Genomic DNA, 27,689 nt, shown 5'->3' with positions numbered 1-27,689 from the left:
GTAACATTTTAAAGAAAGGTTAGTATTATATACCAGGTTTAAGTTATTTCTATACAACTTGCATACAACAGTTGTAAAGAAAAAACACACAGTAAGTGCAGGTTATAACAATTATAGGGATGCTCATTGCTTATTTATGGAATTCTGTACTAGTGTTCAGCTGGAAATCAAGCACATCCCCTAAGAATGGATAGACTTTTTAGTATGTGACATGAGTTGCCTTCTGGGTTATATCCAGTTCTCCCCCTAGACTTACAGATTTGATACTGAAACCAGACTGAACACAATGAGTGAGCTGCCAGAGAAAGGTACAGAGGATTTGCCTTTAACCACTGATTAACCTAATTAACAGCTAGTCTTGTCCCTCACTAGGATTTGCCAGCACACCAACACCTTGCTTTGAGCTTTTCGTTACCTGTCCTTGGAGATAATGGCAAAAATTGAGTACGGAAAAAAATAAACAGGAAGTAGGTAGTGACTAATATAGCCAAGCTAATGTGACTCTAGGCTCTTGAATGCCATTAATCCCTTAATGCAGGGATTTTCATTATTCTTTCCTTCCCTGTCAGATGATCTTTTAAAGTACTTTCCAATGGAAGCATGGACTCTTGTGCAGTGAACAAAAGCCCACTGACAGCAGGTTTGATTTTGTGAATTACTCTGGATGGACCCTTTATTAATTGTCTATGGCAAAAAACCTTTGCTTTAATAAAATCTCAGTCTCCCTATGGATACCTTTTCTCAGCCTCTGCTGATTTCAGAATGGAAACGGCTCATGAATTGGTGTGATTATCCAACTCTAGTCAAGAGCTCTACAAAGCTGCAAGTGCAACCAGAGATTTTTTTTTTTTTTTTTAATCTCCATTGAATTACCAGCTGCTCCTGGATGTTCACAAAGATTCTACATGGCCTCTGATGCATGCTCAGCCAGGAACAAAATATCAAGAATTCAAAAATGACATCTTTGAGAAATTCAGACAGAAAATAATCTGGGCTTACTAGGAAAGTACAAATCGGTTATATTGATTTAAGTAGGGGGAAAAAAAACATCTATCTAGTTTAGCTTGTAATGAAAGTTAAGACTAAAAGCAATGTACAATGTTTTTAACCTTTTCATGCAGATACAATTTTAAACATTTGTTCAAGACTACTGGAAACACTCACCTGCCTGTCTCATAACATACTCCACTTTGTGCATAATAATGTCAGTGAATTGAGAATAGCTCTTTCCCTTAGCAAAATAAAAGTTGGTAGGAGGAAACATTTATCTTTGATACTAGAATCATTACTTCCTTAGAATACACTGTTTCCTCTAATCTGTATACTTCGATTTGAGTTTGCAAAACTAGTACTTCTGAGTACTTCTGAGTATCAACATATTTGATCAACTAGATATACCTAGCATTATTTATTCATTTTAATTCATAGATGGTCAGTAACATTTTTATACAAAGAGGTTTTCCAGGCTTTTCATATTTATGAGTATTGTTGCCTATTGGCTTCTCTAGACAGTGTGTCTTACAAAAATGGAAAAAAGCTGGTACACATAAGACAAAGACATATTGAACTCCATATATAATGCTACTAAAGACATTTGAGAAAAAGAGGTAGTGTCATCCTGGTATTTGAGGCAATACCCCAAATCTTTAAACAGTTTTAGCTCTGAGTAATTCACGTTGCTTGGACAGGTTTATCAGATCACGCTTTCAAACTTTAAGATAAAGACCATTACTCTTCAAAGTTACTAAAAAGCTAGACATCCTGCTTCTGAAACCCAACATTAGAACTCACTTTTGTCACAACAGCTGCCCATTTAATTATTGAATAAATTGGTAGGAGAAAAGACAAAGACAATTATGCATTCTCTCTCTTTATACTTAGGCACGTTGGCATTATGCACAAGTATGACAAACTAAGTAAAACGTATACAAAGCTTTTACAAAAACAGTATATATAGGAAGGAGGACACTAAAAAACAGACACCTCGAATTTTTAAAAAACTAACAACTACAGTCACGTCTACTTGTTCTACCAATCTGCCAGCAACAGTGATCTCTAAATATGGAAGTTTTTTGGCTAATTCAGGATCAATTCCCCAGCCCAAAAAACGTCAGTGAAGGACACTAGTCCTTCATCGCTTTCAGAGCTTATATAGCAACCAAACTACCTTTCTTGGTGACTATCCATTAGCAAACATCAAAAGAATCAACAACTGAGGTGCAAAAATATATTCTCTCCCCAAAAAAAGATTGAACTAAAGTACCTCGGTGTATTGATTCATGGCTAATTTTGTTTAAACTTATTTTGTTTAGAAAATTAAATTGAAAATTAAAGACAGTTTAAAGAAGTCTTACCATCATGAATCTCAAATGCCAAACTAGTGATCTTCTGTGTAATTATCATCATTGGACTGTTACAAGAAAAAAAAATAGTTTAGAAAAAAGTCCAGGATTTTCTTTCATATGCAAATATTGGAGAAAAGTTTATACTAGTAGTTCAAGTTAATAGTAGTCAGCTCAAAGATCAATGTGATCTGTTTTTGGAGCTCAAATCATAAATTTTGATAGAGTGAAAATAATTTACTCCTTAGATATAGTATTTGATAAACTATGCCTTTTATTGCTTCATTGTGCCCACAAACATGGCCAAAGTGTTTCACATTTATTGTCTGTTAGCATAGTTTATTTCTTTTCACAGTGGGAAGAGTAAAGAACAAAAGGCAGCAAAGTAAAGAGCAATTATATGCATTATAAATCATCAACAGCAGCAATAAGCAACGATTAATAAATACAAAGTTAAACAGTGACATAATTTAACTAAATAAGCAGACCAGTTCCACTTTTTTTTTTTTTTTTTTTTAAACTACCACTTGGTCTCTATTTAATTTTTCACCTAGAATTATTATTTGGAGTTCAGTTTGTAGTGAACTCTATCCACTTAATCAGATCTTGAACTCTCAAAGAAATATTCTTCACTGGCTGAGAGCTGGCTTCAACTGCTGTGGAGGTCAAAACCTAGTACCATCTTTACGGTATCTAAGAGTTTTCAACTGAAGTAAATCTCACAGCTAACAGAGGGGGAGGGAAAAATGCTTAAGCAGGCTACAAGAATTTAGAAACTTAACTTTGAAATCAGATTTTTAAAAGTATATTGGGGAGCTTATATTTCTCTAGTAGTATCTGAGCTAGGGATAAAAAAACCCAAACAAAATTGTGTCCATCCCACAATATGATTAAGTCTTTTGACAGCACTTGCTATTTTTAATCACATATTCAAGTTGATTTAAATTGGCAAAGAAAAGCAAATCCAAGAGCCATCAAGCACTCCTTTACCAACAGGGCTATGCCAGTATTTTGCCAGAGAACGTTCAGACTGTCAACTTATATTTTTTAGGCTATGGTAATTTCAAAGCCCAATATATTGACAGTCCTCAACAGGAGTTCTGAAAATACCTCAAAATCCTGGTATAAACCTAAAGTGACAAAGGTAGGGAATAAAGCTAAAGGAGAATGGATAGCCTGGAAAATCCCTCATATCTCTTTCCAGCATTTAAGCTGAAGACCCGCCTGGTGCTTGCTGAAGATCCCTAATTGGTTCTAAACATAATGAGTTTTCCTCTGCAAGTGGACGCGTGGCGGCATGAATCCCGGTTGGTGGAAAGATGGAGAAGGGGCTCAATCATACTTTACGCTAACTCTAGCTGACACATCCATCATTGTTCTTATAGAAAAGCCCCGATTTTTTTTTCCCTCCTCCTGAAGTAGCTATTCCAGTATCTTAAGAGACTTGGCTGAGGCACAAGTCTCAAGAGCAGAAGAGGGAGGGTCCTTCCTGGAATAAAGGGCTATGTGGCTGGATTTTAATGATGCCTTTTAAAACCTTTGGCTTGCTGCCAGCATGTAAGGGCTGGAAGGCTCATGGATAGCAAGCAGCCCTGAAGCCAGGACCACATAGCTCTGCATAAGCAGTGGCACCTCCAGCATGGTCTCCTCAGTTTTCTCTGCTGTCAGTGCATTGCTACCATACTTTAGACTTCCTAAGGAGAGTCTCTGCGTTTGCATGGGCATGATGTGTGTAAAAGAAACATCTGGGTAAACAGAGACACTCTAAGCTCTTTCCAGGCTAAGCACTATCTAGATGATATGAGCCAATAGCTTGACTACCGAGGAAGAATTTTTTGATGCTTGGGTTTCAACAGCTGGTTGGGCTTACTTTCTCCCCTCTAGCTAGGAACAAAGCCGAGTGATAGAAAACAGCCTTCTTGGGTTTGATCAGCACAGGAAGAGAAAAGACATGCTGCAGAAGTAACCACTGTTTCATGCCTCAAGGTAGCGGATGCAGCGTACACCAGAGATTTATCCTTTCCCAATGCATAACGTCAAGCTCCCAAACAAGCTCAGATTACAGTTCTACTCATAATGCTGAGATTCACTTCAATTCCAGTCATCATGACCACACCCAGCTTTAAGTGTCTTTATGCACATGTCTATGTTGTAGTGAGGTATGAGCTCCCATAGTCAGTAGAGATCTAGTCCGTACAGCATCTGGTAAGTGATCTAGCTCACGCTAAGGTAGATACTTAGTGGTCGCCCAGTCAAAACGCCCTCCAGGCTCTACTGTCTACATTGATGTGGCCTCCAGTGATTATAACTGGAACTTGCCATCTGGCTTTAACACAGACACCTAGGTGCACATGCAAATTCAGTTGAGTGTCACCTTTGAAGATATCTTTCTAATAATGACAGAAAAGTACTTAACCACTAGGTTTCAGCTTCTAAGTTAGTTACGTCAGATGTCCGTTACCAAAAACGCACTACTGCACAATACAGGTAGCATTACATTACAGAGACCAATGCCATTCGTAGTGTTCTTGAAAAATATTTAATGTATTGTTAAACAGACTTGGAAATACCCCTCATCCCCCTTTTTCCCAAAGGCAGAATTTTCTTTTAAATCAACAAACCCACCATCAACAGGAAACTCATTTATAGAAAATGTTGTGCTTTGCTTCTCTCCGTCTGCAGCACAGGGAAGCATCACCAGTATGATTTTTACTTTACCTATTTTCTGATAATTTTTTGGTATATAGCTCTGGCCTAGTATTAGGTTAAGTTAATCATGTGTAGTGACAACACGTGGACATAACTTTGCCTTTCCAAGGACTGTGTTATTACTCCACTATACAGGTGGCTATCACCTTAGCTTTCCCCTTCTGAAAGATCTCATATAAGACAAAAAAGAAAATGCTAAAAGCTAAAATTCTATAAAACATTCAGATTTTCCTCACAATAAAAAAAATAAGACTGTGGTAGACATACAAGTACATTAGATGCAGTTCAAGTTCCATCATGTTGTTGTGGGCGGTAACTGGATTTTTAGGGGAAAACACCAAAGCCAAAAATCCCCACAGCCACCGAATCCTTCACATTCTTCAGACAGGAATGCAAGGAAGCAGATAATACAGTTGTGCTTTATGATAGATACAACTGTTTATAAAATTCTCTGTTTGCACTTAAAGTAGGTGTACATCTATACTTGAACCTATACCAATACACAAAGTCTAACTTTCTTTTGGAGTTTATCAAAAAGTTGACGTATTAATTGAGAAAAGCAATAAGAGGTACAGGATCACTTAGGAGAACAAGGCGAACAGCATAAGATTATTTTTTATTCTTACCCAGAAAAGTCAGCAGAATACTGTCCATAATCAAAGATATAGACTCTAGTAATTTGGCACACAGTGAGGTATCCCAAAGCAAAAACAAAGCAATACCTGAAAGAAAAAGGGAGGAAAAAAAATTGCTTTTCAATTAAAAACCATTAACATTTTCTCCACTGAGTAAACTACTGTTTTAAGAAAATTTTAGTTTCCATTTATTTCCAGCAACTCTTTTATAATTTGAGTTTGTAAATATGCCTTGACCCTGAACATTTTGCATTTTTCTTAGTGTGCAGAACTCACTTAAAAATTCTACTGACATTATTCATAATATATATTCATATAGATAAAGATACAATTTATCACTTCAGGTGCTACTGCAAAAAAAAAGCCCAACAGAAATCCTACAAAAAGAAAACGAATCTGTTGCGTTTTTTTAGTTCAAAGTTAATTTTTGTCTAGGAGTGCACAAATTAGGGCACTTATATATTGAACGTCTTCTCCACTGAGTGTACAGATTCCATACATTCCAAATTCAGCACTGCAAATCTCACTGCAGCTGTTTGCAAGGGGATTGGAAAAGGCAATTTATTTTCAAATACACACATTAGAACATTCCTGAATAAAAATTAACAGCCTGCCTTTATGCTTCTTATTAAAGCTGAGCCTCAGAAAAAATACCAAAAGTACAGATAAAAATAACCTTATAGGACTATTATAAATCTCATTTCACATATCTTTTTCCAGTTCATTTTTTCCCTCTTATTAAGTACAATAAAATACCAATGATAATGAATGTGTCAATAAACCGCAAAATCTACTAGAACATTTGCCATCAAGAAGGATGGTAAATGCCAGAAGGAACTTATATTTATAACTAAGCCTTTAAAACATTCAGAATCTACATTAAATATATATTTTAAAAAATCAGAATTAGGATTGTACTTAGTTGAAATATTGAGCAACACTATAGGAAGAGCTTAGAACATCTTTTTCCTTTGTTTTCCAACTAAATATTCTTTTAAAGAAAATTTACATAACGAATTCTAAAATTTTAGAAGCTATTCTCCAATCTGTAATTATTTTTGTTACATAGAATACTCGCAGTTTAACCTTAAATAATTGAGAACAGCGCTAGAGACAAGCTACTCAATATTTCAAAACATTCCACCTTCAAATTACAGAATTGCTTTTCATCTTATGTATTGGTAGCTACAATAAACCACTTGCTATTTAAAAACTGAATGCGTTAAGGCACCTGATTTAGCAATAAATTACTTATTTTCTGTTTTCATAAACACAAATAATCCAGAAGCAACACTACATTGGATGGCTACTTAGTAGAAAAATGTTTGTAAGAGTCCAACAAAATTACAAAATAACTGAGTCATTACTGAATTATTTCAGCAAGAAAAACAAATATTTTAAGACAAATAAGCAGTATGTAGCAGGCTGCAGCTATCAGGAGTGTGAAACACCATAGAACCATGTTAAGAAAGTTTGAAATTATATCTTTTCTGACTTATAAGAAAAGCTCAAAAAAAAAAAAAAAACCACACACACATACACCCTCTTCACAGGTTTTACATGAATTTGCCAGTTCTGAAAAAAGTCCCATTCTTTCATTCATTAAAATTCTGAGATGATTTTCAGCTTTACTGGCCTCTTGATTTTCTACAGTAACTCCAGATTAAAAATAACTTGTTACATGTAAAAATACCTACATGCCCCTACATTAAAAAAATGCCAAGAACAATTAAAATACTGTATTTTGCTCTAAGAGGGTCTCTCCCCGCCACTGACAAAAAAAACTTATATATTAGCAGACAGTCTATTCACAGTACATTGCAATAGGCTTAAAATAAAGAGGAAATATATCTAATACTACAGCAGCTTTCATAACTAAAAATACTATCCACAGCAGGAACACATACTTTATACATTAGCATATTAGGCATATACCATCAGATAAAAGAAAATGGACACTAGTTTCTACCTTATGCAGTTCAAATTATAATATAGTTATGCTAAATTTTTTTAACAACATTTTATGAAGACTTCCTTCTGCAAGCAGAAGGAGGAAGTTATCCACATCTTAAAAAAACAAAACAAAACAAAAAAACCACACCTAAGAGAAATAAAGCATTGACAAGTAAGGAAGTTTCTGGTCTCTTTCTACGTATTTATTATGATACATTCCCATGATATTATGTGAACACGCAACTGAAAACTCGTGTCTAACTGAAAAACAGGTCATTGCTCTTGATTTCTTTTAAGGCCGTGAAGTTCATGTTCAGCTTCAAGCACTTGCAGCGCATCTCCTTACTGCACACCGGTCAAATGGCATGCGATTTCCTCATGAGCACTCCTGCAATTATACTTAAAAGTATTTAAGTGCTTCAGAAGTCACCTTTCCTCTTTAAGATGAATTTTAGTGATGGTCAGTGCTACCCCAGTTCTACAGATCGGAAATTAAGATACAATGAGATTAAAATTATGCAGCTCTGAAAACTGATCTTGGCACGTGCAAGGTCAATTCTTGGGGAAACCTAGCTTTTTATAAAGTTGATACAAAGAAGGTCACCAGTACGTTTCAGGCACACACACAAATGCCCTGCGCTTCTGCAAATCCACCCCCACCTGTTTCAGGAAGGATGCCCACAAATGCACAGACCATGTTTGTAGCTAATGCAAATAGTTTAGAAATGAAACTGTACTGTACGTTTTCCCCTTCAGAGCACAGAATGAGGCAAAGATGCTACGTGATTACATTAAAGTCTAAAAACGCATAGGATAGATTAAGGCTATTTCTTCACTTGCAGGTTCCCGTAGTTTTTCTTAAAAAAATTGCAAGTTCACTAGCAAATTAGGCGAGCCCAATGCCAGCAGCACTCCTCGTTCTCAAACCTTGGCCAACTTTCAGATTGCTATTCCTTCCAATTACGATATAATCCAATTATAACTTTGCACTTTGCATCAATAGATACAGATTAGACTCGGCACCAAGGCTTTACAGGCAGCCCAAATTACGTTTCCTGACTTTGGGAGGACTCTCCTGTCTTCATACCTTAACAGTTCTTTAAAAATGGAAATTCTTAAGACTGAATTGGAGAAAATAAAACTCTACTATATAAATAGTTCCAATTACTACTCTGTTTTTATAAAGTCTTACAGGTTTATGCTTATTGTTAAGTTTGACAAACCGCTTTAACAAAGTAAGTCCTGAAGATCAAAGAGCACAAACTTACTGCAATGTTATATTTGATAGTTGTAAATGGTGAATGCAACCATCTGCCTGCTATGTCAATCACCAATTCCAACTTGCACACAATTTGGAAAAAGCTTCAGACATTTTAACTCATGAGGAGAACGCAGCAACACCAAACCCATGCAATCCTTCTTTTAATCTTCCAAGTGCATCTATGCACATTAACCATGCAACATCATATCCCTCGTTAATGAGAATTTTCCTTTAACCAGAGAAAGTACAGCAACATTTTTTCCCCCTCTGAAGGGGATATAAAAGGTTTAGAACAGCTTGTGTCATTCCTGATGTTCCTCCCCCCCACTGCAGGTTCAGGGTGCAACTTGCTGATCATTTTAAATCTTGTGCAAGTCCAACTTTACTTTAAAATAAAAACAAATCTGAAAATCCTTTGCAGACTTACTAAACTAAGTCACTTCTCAGTGTTTTTCTCTGATGTTAAGAGATCCGAATACACATTTACCCACCCCTTTCAAAGAGTCATTCATCAAAAATACCCCTGAGATCAAGAAAATGAGCAAAGTTCTTCAGAGCTAAACTACATTAAGTTTTACCCAACTACGACAAAAAAAAAATTATATGCTGTAAACAACTGCAACGTTTTTACCCAAGGCTAAGTTTTCTCCCCAAGTACAAAAGCAGTTAGTTTTAAAAGTCAGTGTTATCCTTCCACCAATACCTGCTACTAAGTGATTTATCACCAGAACCACAGAATTAATTCAGATTAGACACGAACTACCAGAAGCAAGTCACAATACTGTTATTATTACAAATAACTTTAAGACAAACCGGCACATAACAGACAACATTCATTTAGAATATATCTGGGACTAATTTGTAAGACTGTGGTCAAAAAATGAGCTTAGGTTTATCTGTCAAAAGAGGCAACTAAAATAGCGTCAGTCATGTCTGGGTGGCATTGCAATAATAAAGTACCAGGAAGCAAAACAGACTGTCCAATAGATATATCTAAATTATGCTTTAAATAAAAAGTTGCAAAAAAACAACATAAAATTGGTTATAAGCAAACAAGACAGAATATCTCATTAGACAGGAGGTCTTTTCTTGTACAAGTCTGCCATATTATATTTTAATTCATTATTATTTTGAACTTCTCAGAGCAGCAAATGTAATGACATTTAATAGGTTCTTCTGATAAAATCATATCATTCTTTTAACCAAAAAAAATCAAATAAACTAAATATTTTTTTAAAAAGTTATCATATATGTGTATTGTAGCTACATTATACAATACACATAACAATTAGTCACCTCTCCAAGTAGTACTTCACAAAGGTGCTAATCAAGAGAACTGTTTAATTCTATAAAAAAAACAGAAATGCAAAATAGTCTCTCTTTAGCAAAAAGATACATTGCCCTATAGCATTATTTCTCATCTAATCATTGTTTGTTGAGTAAGATTAATCAAACATGTACTTTGAATTTTTCTTTCAAATCTCTATATATTCTCTACCAAAAAGGCTCCAACCCATTCAAATTGCATGAATTTTCTTTTAGCTTCCAAACATAACAGAATTTGATACATACTTTCTATTTCACTTTCCTTTGTATTACTAAACTGGAGTAATTACATTAAATTGACTTCTAAAGCATCATTGCTGCCATTGCAGAAGGCCTTGTAAATCTCATCCTTGCAATATCCCTCTTTTGAATGCCGACACTACCACAGCACAGCCAACAGAACAGATCACCAGCATTGCTCATCTACTTCTGTGTAAAGGGGTCCCTCTTCAAACAGCGGAGAAGGATAACAAATATTTGAGGCTCAGTAATATCTAAAACTGCAGCAATTGTTTCTACAGATAAAGCCTTTCTAACCAACATTGTCTTATAATCTCATTCGGGGGGGGGGGGGAGAGGGGGGAGGGGGGAGGGGGGGGACTCTTCTGCCCACCACATCATCTATAACAAAGGAGAACATTAAGGCTAACGCATGAGCTAAGCCTTTATCTAGCCCAGTATCCAGGACCACATCCTTTCCCAAAGGAGTGGCTAAATGTAGATGCAGTGGAGACTAAACAAGCACAGAAGCTACCTCCCAGCGCTCTCCAAGCCCCCAGTCATCGTCACCTTAAGGACCTTGAGCCAAACAGGGCATCCATGCATTTAATAACTCCCAGCACGTTATTCCTCTATCAGCTTTTTGTCCCAAGGCACAGCTCAATCTTTACTGTCCTCTTTTGCACAAATACTGGTCAGAAATATCTGTTCATCATTTCTAAGCTTTCAGTGTAACTATGCACAAATTTGCTCACCCAGGACAAGCCAACAGCAGAACTGACCGAGGCTGCTTTCTGATAGCTTTATAGCCTGCGGTTTAACAGCAGGATCCCAGCTCTGCTACACATCCCCCCGTTTGCTTTGGTTTGCTGGCTGAGAAAGAGCTGTAACAACCATAAGTTATTCTAGTGCTGTGTGCACGTGTACGCGTGTACACTGACTGGCCAGCCAGGTCAGTCCCAACTAGCCACAACACACACTAGCCAGGTATGCTGACCCAGGTGGCTCAGAAAGCAAACAGATAAGGAGTCACACTGATTATATTTGTATATCCAAGGGCTAGGTGGGATACATTTTGGTTTGGTTTTCACTTTTTGGGGACTTATCATCCTTAGTTATAAAATATTTGGTAGTCAGGTACCTGCCATACCTATCGCTATTTGCGCTACTTCCCAAAAAAAAAAAAAAAAAAAAAAAAAAAAAAACACCCAACAAACGAACTGTAACCTTGACAATGATACCCTTTGGGGGATGTCATAACACAGTATTTGATAAGTTAGGCTTTTCCTAAGCAGTGAAAGGACTATTCTGCTAGAAGAAAGTTAAATAAAGCTATCAACCCGATGCTTTTTTTTTTTTTTCTCTCTCCACCAACCAGTAGGCACATAGTATAGATTTAACACCAAAATAAAGGTTTCACGTTCAGCTAAGATCCCTTCCTTCCATAAGGAAATGGCCTAAACTTTTTTTTTTTTTTTTTAACATGTATGGTTACTCAGTTGCAAACAGCAGACCTGACCTCCCTGTAATACTAAAACACTTTGATTTTTAGAAAATGTGACAGAACAGCCTCAGCATTTTCCCATGTGCTAAAAGCTACTGCCTGCTTTTTCTATTGCTTGTGCCAATATTAAAAAAAAAAAAAAAAAAAAAAATCACTGAAACACAAATCCTCAACTCCAAGGTCAGAATTGAATTATTATAAAAAATGCAGTTATATGCATTGTTTTTAATTCTAATGGGCATAATTAGTTTTTCACGGTTCAGATAGTAAATGCATAGAGTTGAGAACTGCTTTACTACATACAATATTTGTTTGCAAAACCTCACAGGGAAAAGCATGTGACAATCAAAAAGTGCCAATCTAAACATCTAATTTCATAATCATCAAGTACAAGCCAATAAAAATACTAGCTAGAATTAGCTTAGTCTTGACTCTAACATTTCACGAGGCAAGCTAGCTCACCCCAACCTGCTGTGGTTATACCAGGGCAGATTCCTTATTTACACAGTTCATTTTCAAACCACGGATATGATATTGACATATAACAACTGTATTATTCAGAACACACAGCAATTTTAGGATGTAGACAATCAGTAACAGACTTAAGAGTGTGGCCTTGAGCAAGTCACCACCTTCCCTGTAATTCAAGAAACCAGTCTCTAAAATAAGTGCAATATTACTCCTTGCAAGTCATCTGGTAATCTTCTGATCCATCCGCTATTTTGTCACTTCTGATTATTTCTTCAGTGAATTTTGGATCTTCACACAGACACACTACAAAACCAGACTGCTTATTAGTTCAGTGCACATAAATAAGTGTTTATACTACAATGCTGTAGCAATGAGCAATCTGTTCATCCCATCCCTCTTCAACCCTCAGTAATTTTTGCATCTGCTAGCTGTTTTAAACCAACTTTAACGATTGGGCAGAGTTCTCAAACATTTAGATGCAACAACAGTCCTATACAAGACATGGTGCAAGGTCTACACGCAGTCTTCAAAGTAATTTTTAGCCGGTCAGTCAGCACATGCTGCAGGTAACTGGGACCTACCTAACCACCAGCACACACCCGGGCCATGCGTTAGGCCTGTAGCTCTGGACTAACTAGAGTCTATGATAGGTTTTGCTTAGCCAGTGGGGGGAAGAAAGCTTTATTAGCTCTACCATTTCCAGAGCCATTTGTGACTTCTGGAATCGCTACTACTGCTCATTACAGACTCACTGTACTCACTATCATTTGCCTGAAGTATTTTGGTGTTTTGCTACATAATGGCAATGTAATAGCTTGGTAAAATAAATCTCTAACAAAGTTAAATTAAACAGTCATTCCATTTATAGCTACAGGCAATATTCAACAGAATGCAACATTACTACATGACAAAAGACAACCACAGAAGTTCTTGTCAAAAATACATACCCAAAGTATTTTTAACGTGCTCTCAAAGCTTTCATTCTCTCACTTCCTCAACTCTCCCTCCAGGCCTAAAATGTTTCAAGGATGAGGAGGTTGGCTCCAGGCTCCCATACATAGGAGAAGCCTCCACTAGAAATAAAGCAGGGGAAGCAGGAGAGACAAGTTGCTTTTGTTTCTTCCCCGAGAAGGAAGGGATGATGTTCACCTCATTCTTCCCGCAAGTCCAGAGGAACATGGAAGCAGGAAGGACGGGAACAGAAAAATTGGTTTTATCTGTAAGTCTCAAAATTGAGGGCTGAAGTTGATTCTGTCTTAAAATCATGACATATTCCTAGAATGCTGCCTTATGATGACTGATGACATTAGAATAAAGAATTACTACTACTACTACTGACTACAAAAACATCCTTATCCAAACTATGATGTTACTTTTGCCTTTGGAAATAAATACTGTCAGCAAACAGATTTTTAATATTAAACTGGAACATTACATGAGAGGTCACCCAAGTTCGGTCATCTGAAAAACCGCAGTATGTCATATCAACCCTTATTTCTGCAATCATGTGAAAGTATAAACAGCAAACAATGCAGATAAGAGTACCAAACCTGACATTTTTAAAACGGCTGCTGTCTATTAGTATATAGCAGTTAAAGTCATGCACAAAGAAGGAAGTATTTCAGCTTTACAACACTAAATATTTGAAGACAGAATTTTCTGACTTCGGAATCTGCCTCACAAAACCCATCTGAAGAAAGGAGATTTTTTTTCAACTGTTCCAACACAGATGAGTAGTCATAACTCAGAAATAAAATATCTGCTAAATTCCACAAACCTCCTATGCTAGCACTGTGAATTTTTATTTTTGTTGGTTCATCCATTTTTTGGATGCCCAATATTTTTCTACGTATACAATATTTATTCCAGCATCACAGCAGGCAAGTGATTTCATCCTTCCTGTTTCTCCTTTGTCATATACAAGTAGCATTCTCTCAGACACCAGAAACTTGCCCACAACCTTTATTTTTGCCATCTAGCAGAAAGCCTCAGAGTACACAGCTGAAAAACACGCTCCTTCTAGGACTACAGTGTATCAGCTGGGCAGAAATACAGAAATTCTACAGAATATTTTTAAGGAAATCAGGATGTTATTACAGAACATTCCGACAATAACAGAACAATGCATAAGACAGCACTATTTTAAACAGAGCTCTACTAACCATACTGGTTTAACAACTCTAAACTAAACTCTAAACACAATTTACTTTTGCAACTAAATCTAAAATGATTAGTGGACCACAAAGCATCACGCAAAAAACTTATGGCAAGTACAACAGAACCTGTTCTCTACTGGCAAAACCACTATGAGGTCAAGCATTGAACAGTCAGTTTTATGACAACAGTGCTTGGCAAGTATCATCTTGGATAAAGATAAGAGTGAGCTGTTACGTTCGTTCACCCTCTTATCACCTCGTTCCAGCTACTCACCCCGCTTCGTGCCCTGCTCCCACCCCTGTGTGTCCCAGCTGGACAGTTTCCTGGCTGAGGACCAGGAGAGATTCCCAGCTGCTGCAGTCCCCTAGGCCCCATCACTACCCCCACATCCTCGCCTCGAGGCACAACACCTGAGATGGCAAAACTGCGCAACCGCCACAGTGCTGGGAGAGAGGGGGAAGTTTTGCTCCATCAGGAGGGGATGCCAGCTGGGGTTTGCGCTCAGACAGCCAGGAGGCAATTTTCTGCTTGCATTAAGGATGGCAGCAGCTGACAAGCATACAGAGTACGGCTTGCTGAAAAGGTGGATCTGCAGCCCGAATAAGTACACAAAGGAGCTGGCAGATTAAGAAGCAGCCCAAACCCTGCAAGGTGCAGCATGCAGGATGAAAGGCTGCAGAAATCAAATTCAGTTGCAGGAACGGAATATTTTAATGATTATATGATATCAAAGAAGAACTAGAAATTTGTGTTAATAGTTTAACACACCTGGAACACAATTGAATTTCCTTTAAACTGTTTATCAAGACAAAATACTTCCTTTTACCGAGATATTCAGAATGGATGATGGAGCTGTATTTCCACCCTACTTCTTGCTTCTCCTTCAGAAAGTTATCAAACAACTCTCTGCTTTACTCTGGCTGCTGAGTAACCACCTCCTCTCCCAACTGCAGCCCCCACAGCTGGGCCAGCCTCCACAAAATCCCAGCATCCTATTTCCTCCCTAGCTAGTTACATCGTCTTTGTGTTCAGACACATCCCTCAAGAAGTAGAGCGTTAGATTTTTCGGAAAAGCTTCTGTTTCAGATTTACTTAAAATACAGCTTAAATGAAATGCCTGCTTTGCTCAAACACTTAACATCCCTTTTACACGGAAGGATCTATCCCTTCAAATGATTTGTTTCCACTTGGTTTTCTCACCCCCTCCCACCCTCCCAGCAAAGTTAAATCACCACAATCACACAACAGTTTTGCATCATCAACATCCTTTAACTAACTCATGGACACGCGTTTAACATTCACATAATGCATCAACTTTGCCTTTGTCGCAGTATTTGTCATACGCTCAATGCAGAAGGGCACCTAGAGACAAAAGTCATCAGGCTCATTCTCCCAGCCTGGGGAAAAAAACCTGTCAGTAACTCCACTTGCCTGGCTAGATGGTGACGCCTGACACAGGTTACTCCTCAACACAGGAGTGACAACTTCCATTTTCAGGCAGATTTCCTTTCTTCTACATGAAAGGAAAATCTAGCAGCTATCTCCAAGGGTGAATTTGAGATACTCCACAAAGACTGCTGTGGAGCAGAAACGGCATGGCAAGACACCCATCCTCAGGAAGAGGGAGCTTTAGACATAACAGTTGATTGTAACATGCACTAGTCCTACTGTCCCAAGAAATAAGGAAATACTTCTGACCGATTATTGGGAAGAATCGATAAATGCAGACTGTTATATGCAAATATACAAGGAACACTATAAAAAAAAAAAAAGAAGCCTTGTATTTAATTTTGGAACATTTTTCCTTCCTGCCAGTTAACAATGGGAAACTGAAAATGACAATTACTTACTCTGTGGCAATCCAAGTCATGGCAAAGGCACTCACAGCAGCGTCATACACTAGCCCCAAGCAAATATTTTTATCTTACCGCTCCTAATCAAGTTTTTCCACTATACTGTTGAATTTTCCTTTCTCTTGTATTTCCTAAAACTCACTACAGACTTCAACTTTAAAATCGCAAAACAACTGAATATTACTATATCACTTTCTTACTCCCAGTATTCAATTACTTTTCATACTCCTTAAGTACCTCTAAAGTTCTCCCTGATACTGGTTTATGCAGTTTTCTACAAGTACTGATATGACCAAATATGAGCCATTCTTTATGCAAACTAAGACTAATTCTTCTTCTCGTCAAGCAGATAGCGTCCAAGGAGATCAACTACTCACTCGAGAAATTTTGGCAACACTGACGTATCGTTGACAACATCTTTTGCTGCTAGCTGGACTTCCTGGAGGCTGCAAGTCACATACAGGGAAGGTATCTAGCAATTGTTCCAACAGAAAGGCCCCTCTCTGCAAGTTACTACTACTTAAAAGCTTTCCTTTATCTACATGTAGCATAAAAAGCCACGTGAAAATTCCAGGATGACATTTATGAACCTGAATTACAGAACCTGAACTACAAGAAAAGACAGACTGGAGAGAGAGTTCACTTTGGTTTGTATTTTTCATGACTGGTGTTAGTCCTAATTAAGAAATGAAGTGTGCTGCAGTTTCTTTTCTTTTTAAATCCATAATTGTAAACAGTACCCAGTGAAAAATTTTGCATTTACACTATTGCAAGAAAATATTATTATTTAAAAACAAACTCATTAAACTCAGAGTAACAGTTGAAACAAAACAAAATAGTTAATTCCCATTTGTTCATAGCAAGAAACATACGTTATGTGTGTATATAAACAGATTACTATTATTTTGGTGGCAAAGGTCCTGCTGAAAATTAGCTAGTTCACCACCACACCACTCTGCAGGCAAAACAGAAAGAGTGGCAGAACACAGCTTTAAAAGCCTGGAAGCATCACAGACTTACTGTAAGATCACGAACAGGTGACTTAAACCAAGATCCGCAAATCAGTGTTTCTATTTATATGGCTCCTGTTTAGACGTTCAAATTCCCATTGTATAAGTCCACAGAAGCTTAATATTTAGGAGCTAAATTTACAGAGCTATTTAAATCCCCTTTACTGCCCCATCTATAAAACATGAATAGAAACACTTACTCATACAACACTCCTGTGAACTTGGTAAGTGCATTAAAGAATATGATTCACTCTGCTTCTTCAGTAATGGTCACTACTGTACGAACACCTAAATAAACTCCTCCACTCTTCCTAAAACAGTTAGAGAGGGACCAATATAATGTATAAGTTCTGCTCAAATGAATTAAAATTACTAATTTCAAATAGAATCAAATTAAGTTCTCTTCTGTGCCAAGGAAACTCCACACTCTAACCTTTAAGTCTAAAAATAGCATGATTGAGAGCCCGCCAGAAATCTAGCACGCATCCAGAATCTCCCACGCTGCACTTGCCAGGAATGTCAAGACTTTGAAAAAAATCACATATACTACAATAGTTGAGACAAACTAATCCTAATCTGCAACACAGGCATACAATGTGTGCTCTCTGATTGTGCATTATTGTGGTGCCTGGCAGCGTTACCGCAGTTAGGCTTCCTTCAGTATTTTCATTATAAACCAAGCGCGGGGAAAAGTTTCAGTTTAATGTGTATGCCATGCCCTACACAGCTTAAAAAAGAGCAGTTAAACATATTTGGCTTTTCTGACATTTATTACTGACTCAAAAAACTGTGGGCATGGGGAAACGGACTGCATCTTACAAGTGCATAAATTTCATACCGTTTCAGCCACTGAAATCCAGAGGCCCTGTTGCGTATCTACATAATCACAGGCTGGAGTAATGAGAAATCCCTCATGAGGGGTTTGAATTAACTGCATCCTATTCAAGTGAAAGAAAATAAACATATATATTTGTTTATACTCCTATTTTTACCACAGTTATTTAATTGCCAGTTTTAAAGATGTAAATAAATGACTACTAGCCTGCATTTTATATCATCTCACTGCTTGATCTTAAGATTGCCCAGTATTTATGTTCATATCCTTCCCCCCAAGGCTAAGCTACTCTATACTCAGAGCCCTACTCCTGCAATGGTTTATAATGCTCTGCCTGTACCTGTAATCTCTCTCTTCCCATCTTTATGTTAGAGTAGTTGAGAAAGTATTCTATAAAGATAGCATGTGATATTTAAAAAAAAACAGTCTACAAATATATTTATGCTAGAACTTTTTTTTTTTCTTTTTAAAAGGTAATACTTTTTCTCTAGAGATGTGAAGATAACAAACAAGGAAAGTGTGGAGAGAAGAAGGGAGAAGAGGAAAAAAAATTAACAGAAGACATCATGAGAAAAAGCATTCTACTTGAATCAGCTTTAGAGACCTCAGCAACTGTAAATTACACTTACAAGAGGAAGCTCTTGTCTTGCCTGGTTCATGGTGATAATAGTTAAAGCCACAACAGTCCTACAGCAGCTTTTCAGTTGTTGGTTTTCTGAAATATTTCCAATCTATAGGAAGGTTCTACCATCCTAGTCACATCATCAGAAATTTCTGCTGTCACTAAAAGCACCCCATAAAATAGCCTTCAGCTACTAGTAAATTAAAATCAGGGACATGGCCAAAAAATTTAACAGTCTTCCCTTATTTGTACCTTTGCCACAGAAAGTAAGGGGCACTGTATCAGGAACATATTAATACACCTTTGGGCTAAACTTACTGTTGCCACTTCATATACATGTGCTGCACCTCTGCAGTAACTGCCTCTCCCTCAAATTATTTCCACAATGAAACAGTAAAGCCAAATGAAGCAGGAAACAAAAAAAGTATAAGCATGTGTCTTGTGAAAGCAATGCCTACTAGAATAAAGGACAGTACAAATGAAGACTTCAGCAACAGGTGTAGTCATTCATCACTGCCCAAATTATCCTGAGGCTAGTGCAAATAACATGCAACCAGATTTGTGAGGAAAGGGAAAGAAACTTCAGATTATCAGAACCGCTGTTAAAAAGCCCACAGTTTTGCACCTTAGCCTAAGGTATGTTTTATGAAATGGTAATAAAATACATTAACTGCAATCAATTTTAATTCAATGCGGACAATGAACTATAAAGCATGCTTTGGCTCTCAGGGTCCACTTCAACAGATCCTTTATAGGTCTACTAACTAGGTTATTATTGGCCTGATGGAGAACAGCACAGGATGGCGATGATGAAGCAGACTCAACTGGAGAAAGCCCTGAGCAACCCAGCCCGATCCCCTAGTGGGCCCTACTGTGAGCAGGGGGTTGGACCAGAGACCCGTTGAGGTCCCTCCCAACCTGAATTATCCTGTGACACTATGAACATTCATTTATCTGTTAATTTTCTAAGATAAAACGTGGCAAAGAAAACTACTAACTTTTTTTCTAACAAAGTTTGTTATCTAAAAATAACGTAACTGCATCCCAAGCATAAAATAGTGTTATCCAATACTTTTTGTCCAAGAACAAGTCAAGAAACAATTGTCCGTCTGGTATCTACACCTCACCATTTAGTAAGCTATAAAATATGACTATTTATGGAATTGCATAAATCTAGCAGCACTGAGCTTTAAAACCTTAGCACTTTAATGTATATAGAAGTGTAAAGATGTACTTTGTATGTAAATTTGTAAATTCTTAATGTGTGAATTTAAATAAGAGGTTTTTTTTTTTTTTTTAAATGAGCATCATAGCTGAATCTGAGGTTTGTCTCACTGCCCTAACCAAAGATAATACACTCCTGTATAAACATTTGTAATTTATAAAATGAGAGCAAACACATCACCTTGATCTTCAGTACTGGCAGCAGAGATTACAATAAATAAATAAATAAAATCCATATTTTAAAAAGATGCCAAAGATTTGTAAAGATGTTTTGAAAGAAATGACTGTAGAAGTGATAGAGAAATGGTAGAAAGAAAAGGAGTCAAATGACCATATACTTTGACTAACAGTCATATGCTCCACTAGTCACTAACATTTGTTGTGGGAAAACATCATTTAAAAAATGCACATGTGCATACCGCAAACCACATAGTCAAAGAAGGCTGAGAGTTATGCAAAGGATCCACATTACCCACAGCTTTGAAATCACGCGTCTAGATCTCCTCCATATAGCAAACTTTCCAGAAGGGCTACAAAGGCTTTTAAGCTAAGAGGAGGAAAAAAAAAATCCCAAATGTAATTAGAACTAGAAGCTTTAAGTTTTAAACAGAGAAATCTTAGAACAGCTTGGGCAGCCAGAACCAAAATCATCTCTCTCCCTGCGTTCATCGTACCCGTGGCAGGCAGGTCCGTACTTCAGGCAGTTCAGCTGTTCCGAGTGGTGGCCGACGCCACTCAGGCCCTCGAGGAGGCTCCTGCTGTGCACCCAGCCACCCGCAGCCCGTCCCCACGCTCACCCAGCCTTGCAGCCAGCTCTCCACCACACACCGCTCCAACCAAGGAAGGCGCAATTTCCCCTCCTTGCAAGAGATTTACCTACCCTTGTCTTAAAAGCAAATACCACTTTAGAATAGATAAATCAAAAATGGATATTGTTCACTGCAGTTTATTTTGGTACTATTTAAGCAATTTTTATATTACATAAAGGATCAAGCTAACGGTTCACTTAATTTAGTATCCTTGCCAACACCAGGCAAGTCAGAAGCAGCTGCAAGAACGACACAGTAAGTAGGCACCGTAATTCAGATTAGAAAATAATCTGATTAGAACAGAAACATTACTTTCATAGGGAAAGAAGCAGAGGTCCATTAAGAGGCCTTTTAAAAGATGAAAGCCAGGCAGGCATAACAAGAAATAATGCTGGGAATATAGCTCAAAGACATTCAAATTAGAAACAGTGAGAGCTATTACTGGAATCAACTTCCAAGGGAAGACATTCTCCAACTTTCAGTATTTTCCACAAAAGCATCCAATCTCAGTTTCAGAATTCATTTAATTAAACAAGTTATTGGCTTTAATGGTGTGAAATGTTAGGTTGCTGCTATAACAGAAGCCAGGTAGGATGATCTTAAAACCTCCCTTTAAGGTCTTCATGACAATAGAATAAACTTTTATCTCAACTCCTTATAGCTGGAAATCATTTCAGATTTTGCTGCCTGGTGTTTATAACCCTTCCAACTTCCTTTATATTTAAGGAGAATATTCAAGCCCTTCCTGGCATTTCACCGAAGTCTTGGCCCCAGGAAGATCCTGAAAAATTAAGGACCAGGTTTCTACTATGTACTGAGATAAAAGTAATCCCTTGTGTCTTTTGAAAACGCAATTTTAAAAGCAATTTGTTTTTATATTCTGCATGAGAAAGCAACTTTCTCCCTTTTCTATGCTGTTAATTATCCGTCTTTATTCATAACCCGAAGTAGGTATTCATCAAAAGTAGGTACTTGCCTAGGGCAATAGATTGCCAGGAACAAAAACAGTTATTTTTAGAAATGGGTATACCTACTGGACAAAGCTGCAAGTTCCACTTTCTTTTATTTTCTGAGCAGCAAAAGGAACAGCAAATCTAGCTTTCTATCCCAGATCTGTTCCTAGTCTCCTCCCCTCTGTCCTACAGTGAGCTAAGCCGAACTTTTCCTACAGACAGCCTTAGGCAGGTTCTGCCCTCATATCCCTTCTAATTAATTTCCTTTTCAAGAAAACCAACTCAAGTGTCCTCTGATTCTCACCTGAGATTTTTCCATGACTAATGGCTAAGGCTCCAATTAGGCTACATTTAAAAGCAGAGAAGTAAACTCAAAAAACTGAGATTAGACCAGTAAATTTGATACCAAGTTCCATAAAGGATTTTTTTCCCTAGTACATAATTGTAAATACCTAGAAGGTAAACATTGTGACAACAGAGCCAAAGGCTTGTCCAAAACAAGTACTATCAAAATAACCTATTTCTGATGCGTTGGTTAGATAACTGCAAGTGATAGAGGTGCTATCTGTCATATCAGCCCCAAGAATGACCATGTGCACTCAAAAGCTAACGATTGCTATGGCTAAACCTACTCTGGTAAACACAGTCAGTGTGAGATAAGGGTATGCACACAGTCACTCTGACTTCATCCTGATCTTTAAGTTAACGGGGAAAAAAAAACAACAAACAAACAAAAAACCACACGCACATATCAATGACGCACTATCAAATCTTAAGTGTATATCAGATATAGTTCTACTCAGACAAACGTACTAGTGCAACAGGAAACATTTGTAAGTATTTTTGGCAACAGTAAGTACTCTAATTAAAGCAGCAGGAGGATATTAAATTATGAAAGACTGTGCACACTTTCTTAGTAGGTTCAGACCACAGTTACAGTTGAGGAAAAGGGGGGTAGGGGGGGAAGGAGGACACGAGCACCAAAGAAGGGCTCAAAAGCATCCAGTGGAGTTGAATACAATCCTGTGCAAATCACTCCGTTTTGGCTGCAAGTAATCAACCACACAAATCTGTAATGGAAATCAACTATTAGCTAGCACTACTGGGGGGGGGGGGGGGGGGGAAGGATCAGTGGAAAGTCACTGCATTGCAAAGATAGAGAATAAGCCTTTTATTCTGCTTAGCATTACAAATATCTCAACTGGTTTGAAAAGCACATTTCCAAACAACATGGAACAACTGAAGAAAGTCTTGAAAAACATGACTTAGGAGGAAAGACTTAAACAGGTTTGTTGAGCCTGTTCTAGACTGAAAGTCGACAATATAAATACAGGATTGCTGCAGAAAGCAAGGGAATAAGCTTCTCTACAGAGACAAAGGGGCTTAAACCATGGAAGATTTAGGCTAATTATTACGAGGACCTCTCCGGAAGTTTAGTTAAGCATTTATACAGGATTGTGGAAACTCTTTGGATCTTTTCCAAACGAATTTCTAAACTTTTCCCTTTCTCTTTCTCTTTCTTTTCTTCCTCCCCACTCTCTCTTCTCCCCCTCCTTTCCTTCCCCTCCTTTCCCATCTAGCACTGCCTTTGCTTAGGGGACTAGATGAACTCCCACATCACTTCCAGACCTCTTTTTCATGATTCCATCTGCTTTGTTTCCTGAAGAAAAAAAGATATTTGTGTGCGAGTAGAACTGTGACAACAGGAGTCTGCCTAAAAATTGATCCAATATACATAGGTGAAGAGACATTTGGATGTGAAGTTTCATAGCTCAGACTCCTTTTGAGAGGTGACGTGCAGTAAACAAGAAAAACTGTGGGAGCCAGTTGAGATGCTGGTGATGGGGCAAGACAAGCCCTAGAACAGGAGAGAAAGACACATACCCACAGAAGTTGTTTGTGTCATAACATGTTTTAGACTCAAACTTATTTTAAACATTTCCAACCCAGCCAAACTGAGGTTAGGAGTGCTGTGGAGTTTTCACATATTATACCATATAGTCACATACCTATTTCTGAACACATATTCCACATGCTAAACATTATTTGATAAAGGAGTTCAACTATGCTGCAAGGGGCAGGAAGCCCACACCTCTTATCTACAGATCATCAATGCAAACTAATAGCCTATGGAGAGAATGAGGTTTTAGCACTAGTTATTTTTAAAATATTTGTTTGGCAAGAAGGATGTAACCCATGACTCGTTTTTTCTCTTCTAATTCACAGATTATTCAAATACTTTTGAAGTATTTATTACAAATACTTTGTATTATATCGCTGTGCAATAAGCTACAGAACACATCCTGAAACCAACAAATAAAATGTAAGCAGCACAGAAAACCCAACTCAGCTGAAGTTCACCCCCAGTATAAAAAAAGAAAAACAAAAAAGGGGAGGGGGAAGCACTCTGCTTTTCTCTTGGAAAAGCAAGGTGGAAGATTTCCTATTAACGCCTTTTGGACAGCAAGGACTGCACGAAATTCAGAGATCCAAATTCTACAGAATATCAGATTCCTGAATTTCTGTAGAAATCTAAAGCATTGCGCCTGTCTCCTCCAGTAGCAATCTTGGACTCCGTACCAGAAGTGCACCCACACATCAATTCTCACAAGATGTGCCCTGATCAGCACGACAAAAAACGAGCAGGGAGAGAAGCATAAAGAAAGATGAAGGCTTCCTCCTTCAAAAAAGCAGAAACTGTAAGACTGTAAGAAAACCACTAGACAAAAGTAGTAGATCTGATGGATGCAACCCCAGCAGCGTTAATCTGTTGATATACATCTTTATTGTCTTCTCCTTTTCAGCAACTGGGAGAAGACAGTGTAGAAGGAAGTGGCGTATTCCTGGCCTACTCCTGCCTTCTCCTCACAGTCTACTGTCAGTCTGCCAAACTGAATAAAAACCAGAAGCAAAATAATGCACTTACAAATAAGCAAAGCTTCTGTAATTTAAGAAAGAAGTCAAGTTTAAAATACTTGTAATGTTCTTCACCTCAGTATAAAACCTTCAGTTTTCCAATTAATGTATTTTAATGGTCACAAGTCATTAAGAATCAATCTCTTTTTAGAGTCTAAGCCCATTTAGAAGGAAGGTTTCTGTTTGCTTCATTCAAAGAGTGGCTTCAATTCATAACGTCTTTTAATTCATCTACCCTCATCCTACTTCTGCCTCCACATACTAGCTGACTGGTAGACTTTCTGCACTTTTCACTTTAGACAGTTTCGTGTCCCAGCAGGGTACCTGGGAGTGTACAGCCAGATGTCAGAAACTATTTTTGGGTCATCAAGGAAGTCCAGAAATCCTCTCTTATTATCTAGAAATATTTCCTAGGGATTTGGAGCTGTATTATACAATCTTGGAAACCACGTTCCATTGAATTTATCTAATTCAAGCAGCACAAAGATCTGAAGCTTTATGATGATATATCTTTCATCACTGCAGCCAAATCATCTCCAAATAGCCTATGACATTTAAAGGGTAAAGCTGTTGGTCTCCTTTTAGAAATTAAGTCACCTCCTCACCAAAGTTTAGTTGCAGAGCGTGATCCAAAATGATTCAATTAAATGAACCGCATTTCTAGAAAAATGACACTGTTATCAAAGTCCAAATACAAACTAACCAAGTCTAAAGACTTTCTCCCTTTTGTCTTTCACATTGTCCTTCCCTCTTCCTAGCTTTTGCTATGCTAAACTTTGTCAGGCTAAAGTGACAGCAAATATCCAAGGATTTGGTTTTTTGCTTGTTTTTTGTTGTGTGTGGGGAGGTTTTTTGTTTTGTTTTTTTTTTAAATAATCAAGACTTCCTCAGAAGGAAAGTTATCTCAACATGCTCTTTTAAAAAACCTTAAAGAAAGCTACAAATATACTGGTATACAGCCTGATATCAAAATGTCAAGTATTAGGAGAGTAGTTAATCCCTTGCAAAAGAACAGGAGCATTAAGGTGTTTTGGAAGCAGCTGGCTCTCTTATTGATACAGTTCTACATTTATTACCACAGTAGCCTAAAAAACACATGCAACAACTTCTTGCCTGAAGTCAGAAGGGTCATCTTCTGCCCAAACTCAGGTTAGAAGTTGAGCAGCTGCAAATATTTATAGCAGACACTGACATGGTATTGGTGGGGGGGGGGGGGGGGGGAAATGGAGCAGTAAGTACACGACAGTCAAATAAATATCACTAGTCCAAATCTAAGTAAAATAAAGAAGCCACCAATGAACTGAAGAGCCTGGAAAGGAAAAAAGAGCATAGTTCACAAATCAAAAGTCAGAGGACCACACAGCTTTCTACAGGAAGACAGGAGAGACAGGTTGTAGGAGGAAGGAAAATAGCAAGTAGTTACATAAATTAAGAGCAATGCAACCATTAGCACATTCCCAGAATGGAAATGAGAGGTTCAACTTGCTAAATGAAACAGGGGGGCATACAGAAAGTGGCTAAGTTTTCACAGACTTAGAAATACCAATAATCTCTTCTCTATCCAGCATCCAATTTTTAGGGCACACACAGGGATTTTTCTGGAAGAACTTCAAATTTCTGTCACAGCTGATTGAACCAGTTGGCCAATTTTAAAACGCACAAACATAGCATTAACTTCCTTTCATTAAGGAATCAGAGTAAGGAAAAAAAAGGGGTGGGGGGAGAAAAAAACCACGCCACCAGACATACACCACACACCATTGTGAGCTTCTATTTTTGAGACAGGAAGAGGGACCACAAATGAGTTGCAAGGTAGAAGAACATTTAACCCTATTAACATGAAAAAGGAGGACCTGATCTTCGGAAATCTGTGAGCATCTTAAGGTACTGCTCTTGAATTTAAAAAGTTAAAAAGCAAAACGAAACACGCAATAAAATAACCCAATGTGACCTCCAATACAACAGTAACAGGCAAATAAATATTGCACCCAGGAAGATTTGTACAAAACTAAGCTGAGATTATTTCAGGGCTGATGGTCTTAGATATCTTAATCAGTTTTCTTAAGGGAAAATACCCAGACATTATCAAAAAAACTCCTCCTACTTAAAAATAGCCTGCTTAAGACTTCCGAGCCTAATACTGTGAACTTCAACAAAACAGTTTCTTTCACACAAGTAACCGAAAACTGGGACTTGCTACTATATAAGTCAACAGTGAAACCCCAAGTCCAAAATTTTGCCATTAGAAAATAAGATGCTGGCACAGCAGACAACGCAACCAGTTGCTGCAGGAAAAGGCTCACTGTTGAGCCTTTAATGAGAACTGTCTGGCTTACGCTGAAGCTACTATCTATTTTCTGCCTCCTCATGGCTCTTGGCATCAAAAGCATCCAGCAACCACTGTCCATCTGGCAGGAATCCCATGCTGAAATCCTTTGGGCTCCCTCTGAGAGATGAAACGTTTTGAATTGCCAGTGGAGATATTGATTAGTATTGCCACAGAAAAAGATTCCCTGTGACAGTGAATTCTTCACTGACCACACTGATAGTTCAAGGACTGTCTGCTAAAGTTACCCAATAACAAAGTGCAGTGACTCAAAAGATAAGAAACTAATGCTGCACGCCAACAATAAATACACAAAACCCAGAACTAATTATTCTCCTGGGTTTTTTTGGTCTCCTCTTCTCCCATCCTATGTCATCTGCCAAGTCAACCACAAGCCTAGAGTTCCCTATTACTTATTACTGGCTACATTTCTTAAACATACTTCCACATAAGGACAGAGACACTACAAGAACTCCCTGTCAAGGAGAGCAAAGGAAAATGACCTGCACAGGTTGGTCAGGTATCTGCTCAGGGACTTGGTCAAAAGCCATTTCAAACATGCTG

At 37.8% G+C, this 27,689-nt stretch overlaps 1 protein-coding gene across 5 annotated transcripts in view; it reads right to left on the bottom strand.

Moving 5' to 3' along the window:
- Positions 1-27,689, bottom strand: part of MBOAT2 (membrane bound O-acyltransferase domain containing 2) — a 98,377-nt gene that overhangs the window by 30,658 nt on the left and 40,030 nt on the right. For all 5 annotated transcript variants that reach the window (XM_068937222.1, XM_068937224.1, XM_068937223.1 and 2 more), the window contains 2 exons: positions 5,678-5,773; positions 2,355-2,410 (listed from right to left, as the gene is read on the bottom strand). In XM_068937222.1, the coding sequence (XP_068793323.1) occupies positions 2,355-2,410; positions 5,678-5,773 (152 nt within the window). The remainder of the gene's footprint in view (positions 1-2,354; positions 2,411-5,677; positions 5,774-27,689) is intronic.

Source organism: Struthio camelus, chromosome 3, assembly GCF_040807025.1.
Source record: "Struthio camelus isolate bStrCam1 chromosome 3, bStrCam1.hap1, whole genome shotgun sequence".
Classification (NCBI taxonomy): Eukaryota; Metazoa; Chordata; class Aves; order Struthioniformes; family Struthionidae; genus Struthio; species Struthio camelus.
The sequence above is the reverse complement of the archived record's forward strand: the minus strand, read 5'-3'. Positions and strand labels throughout refer to the sequence as shown.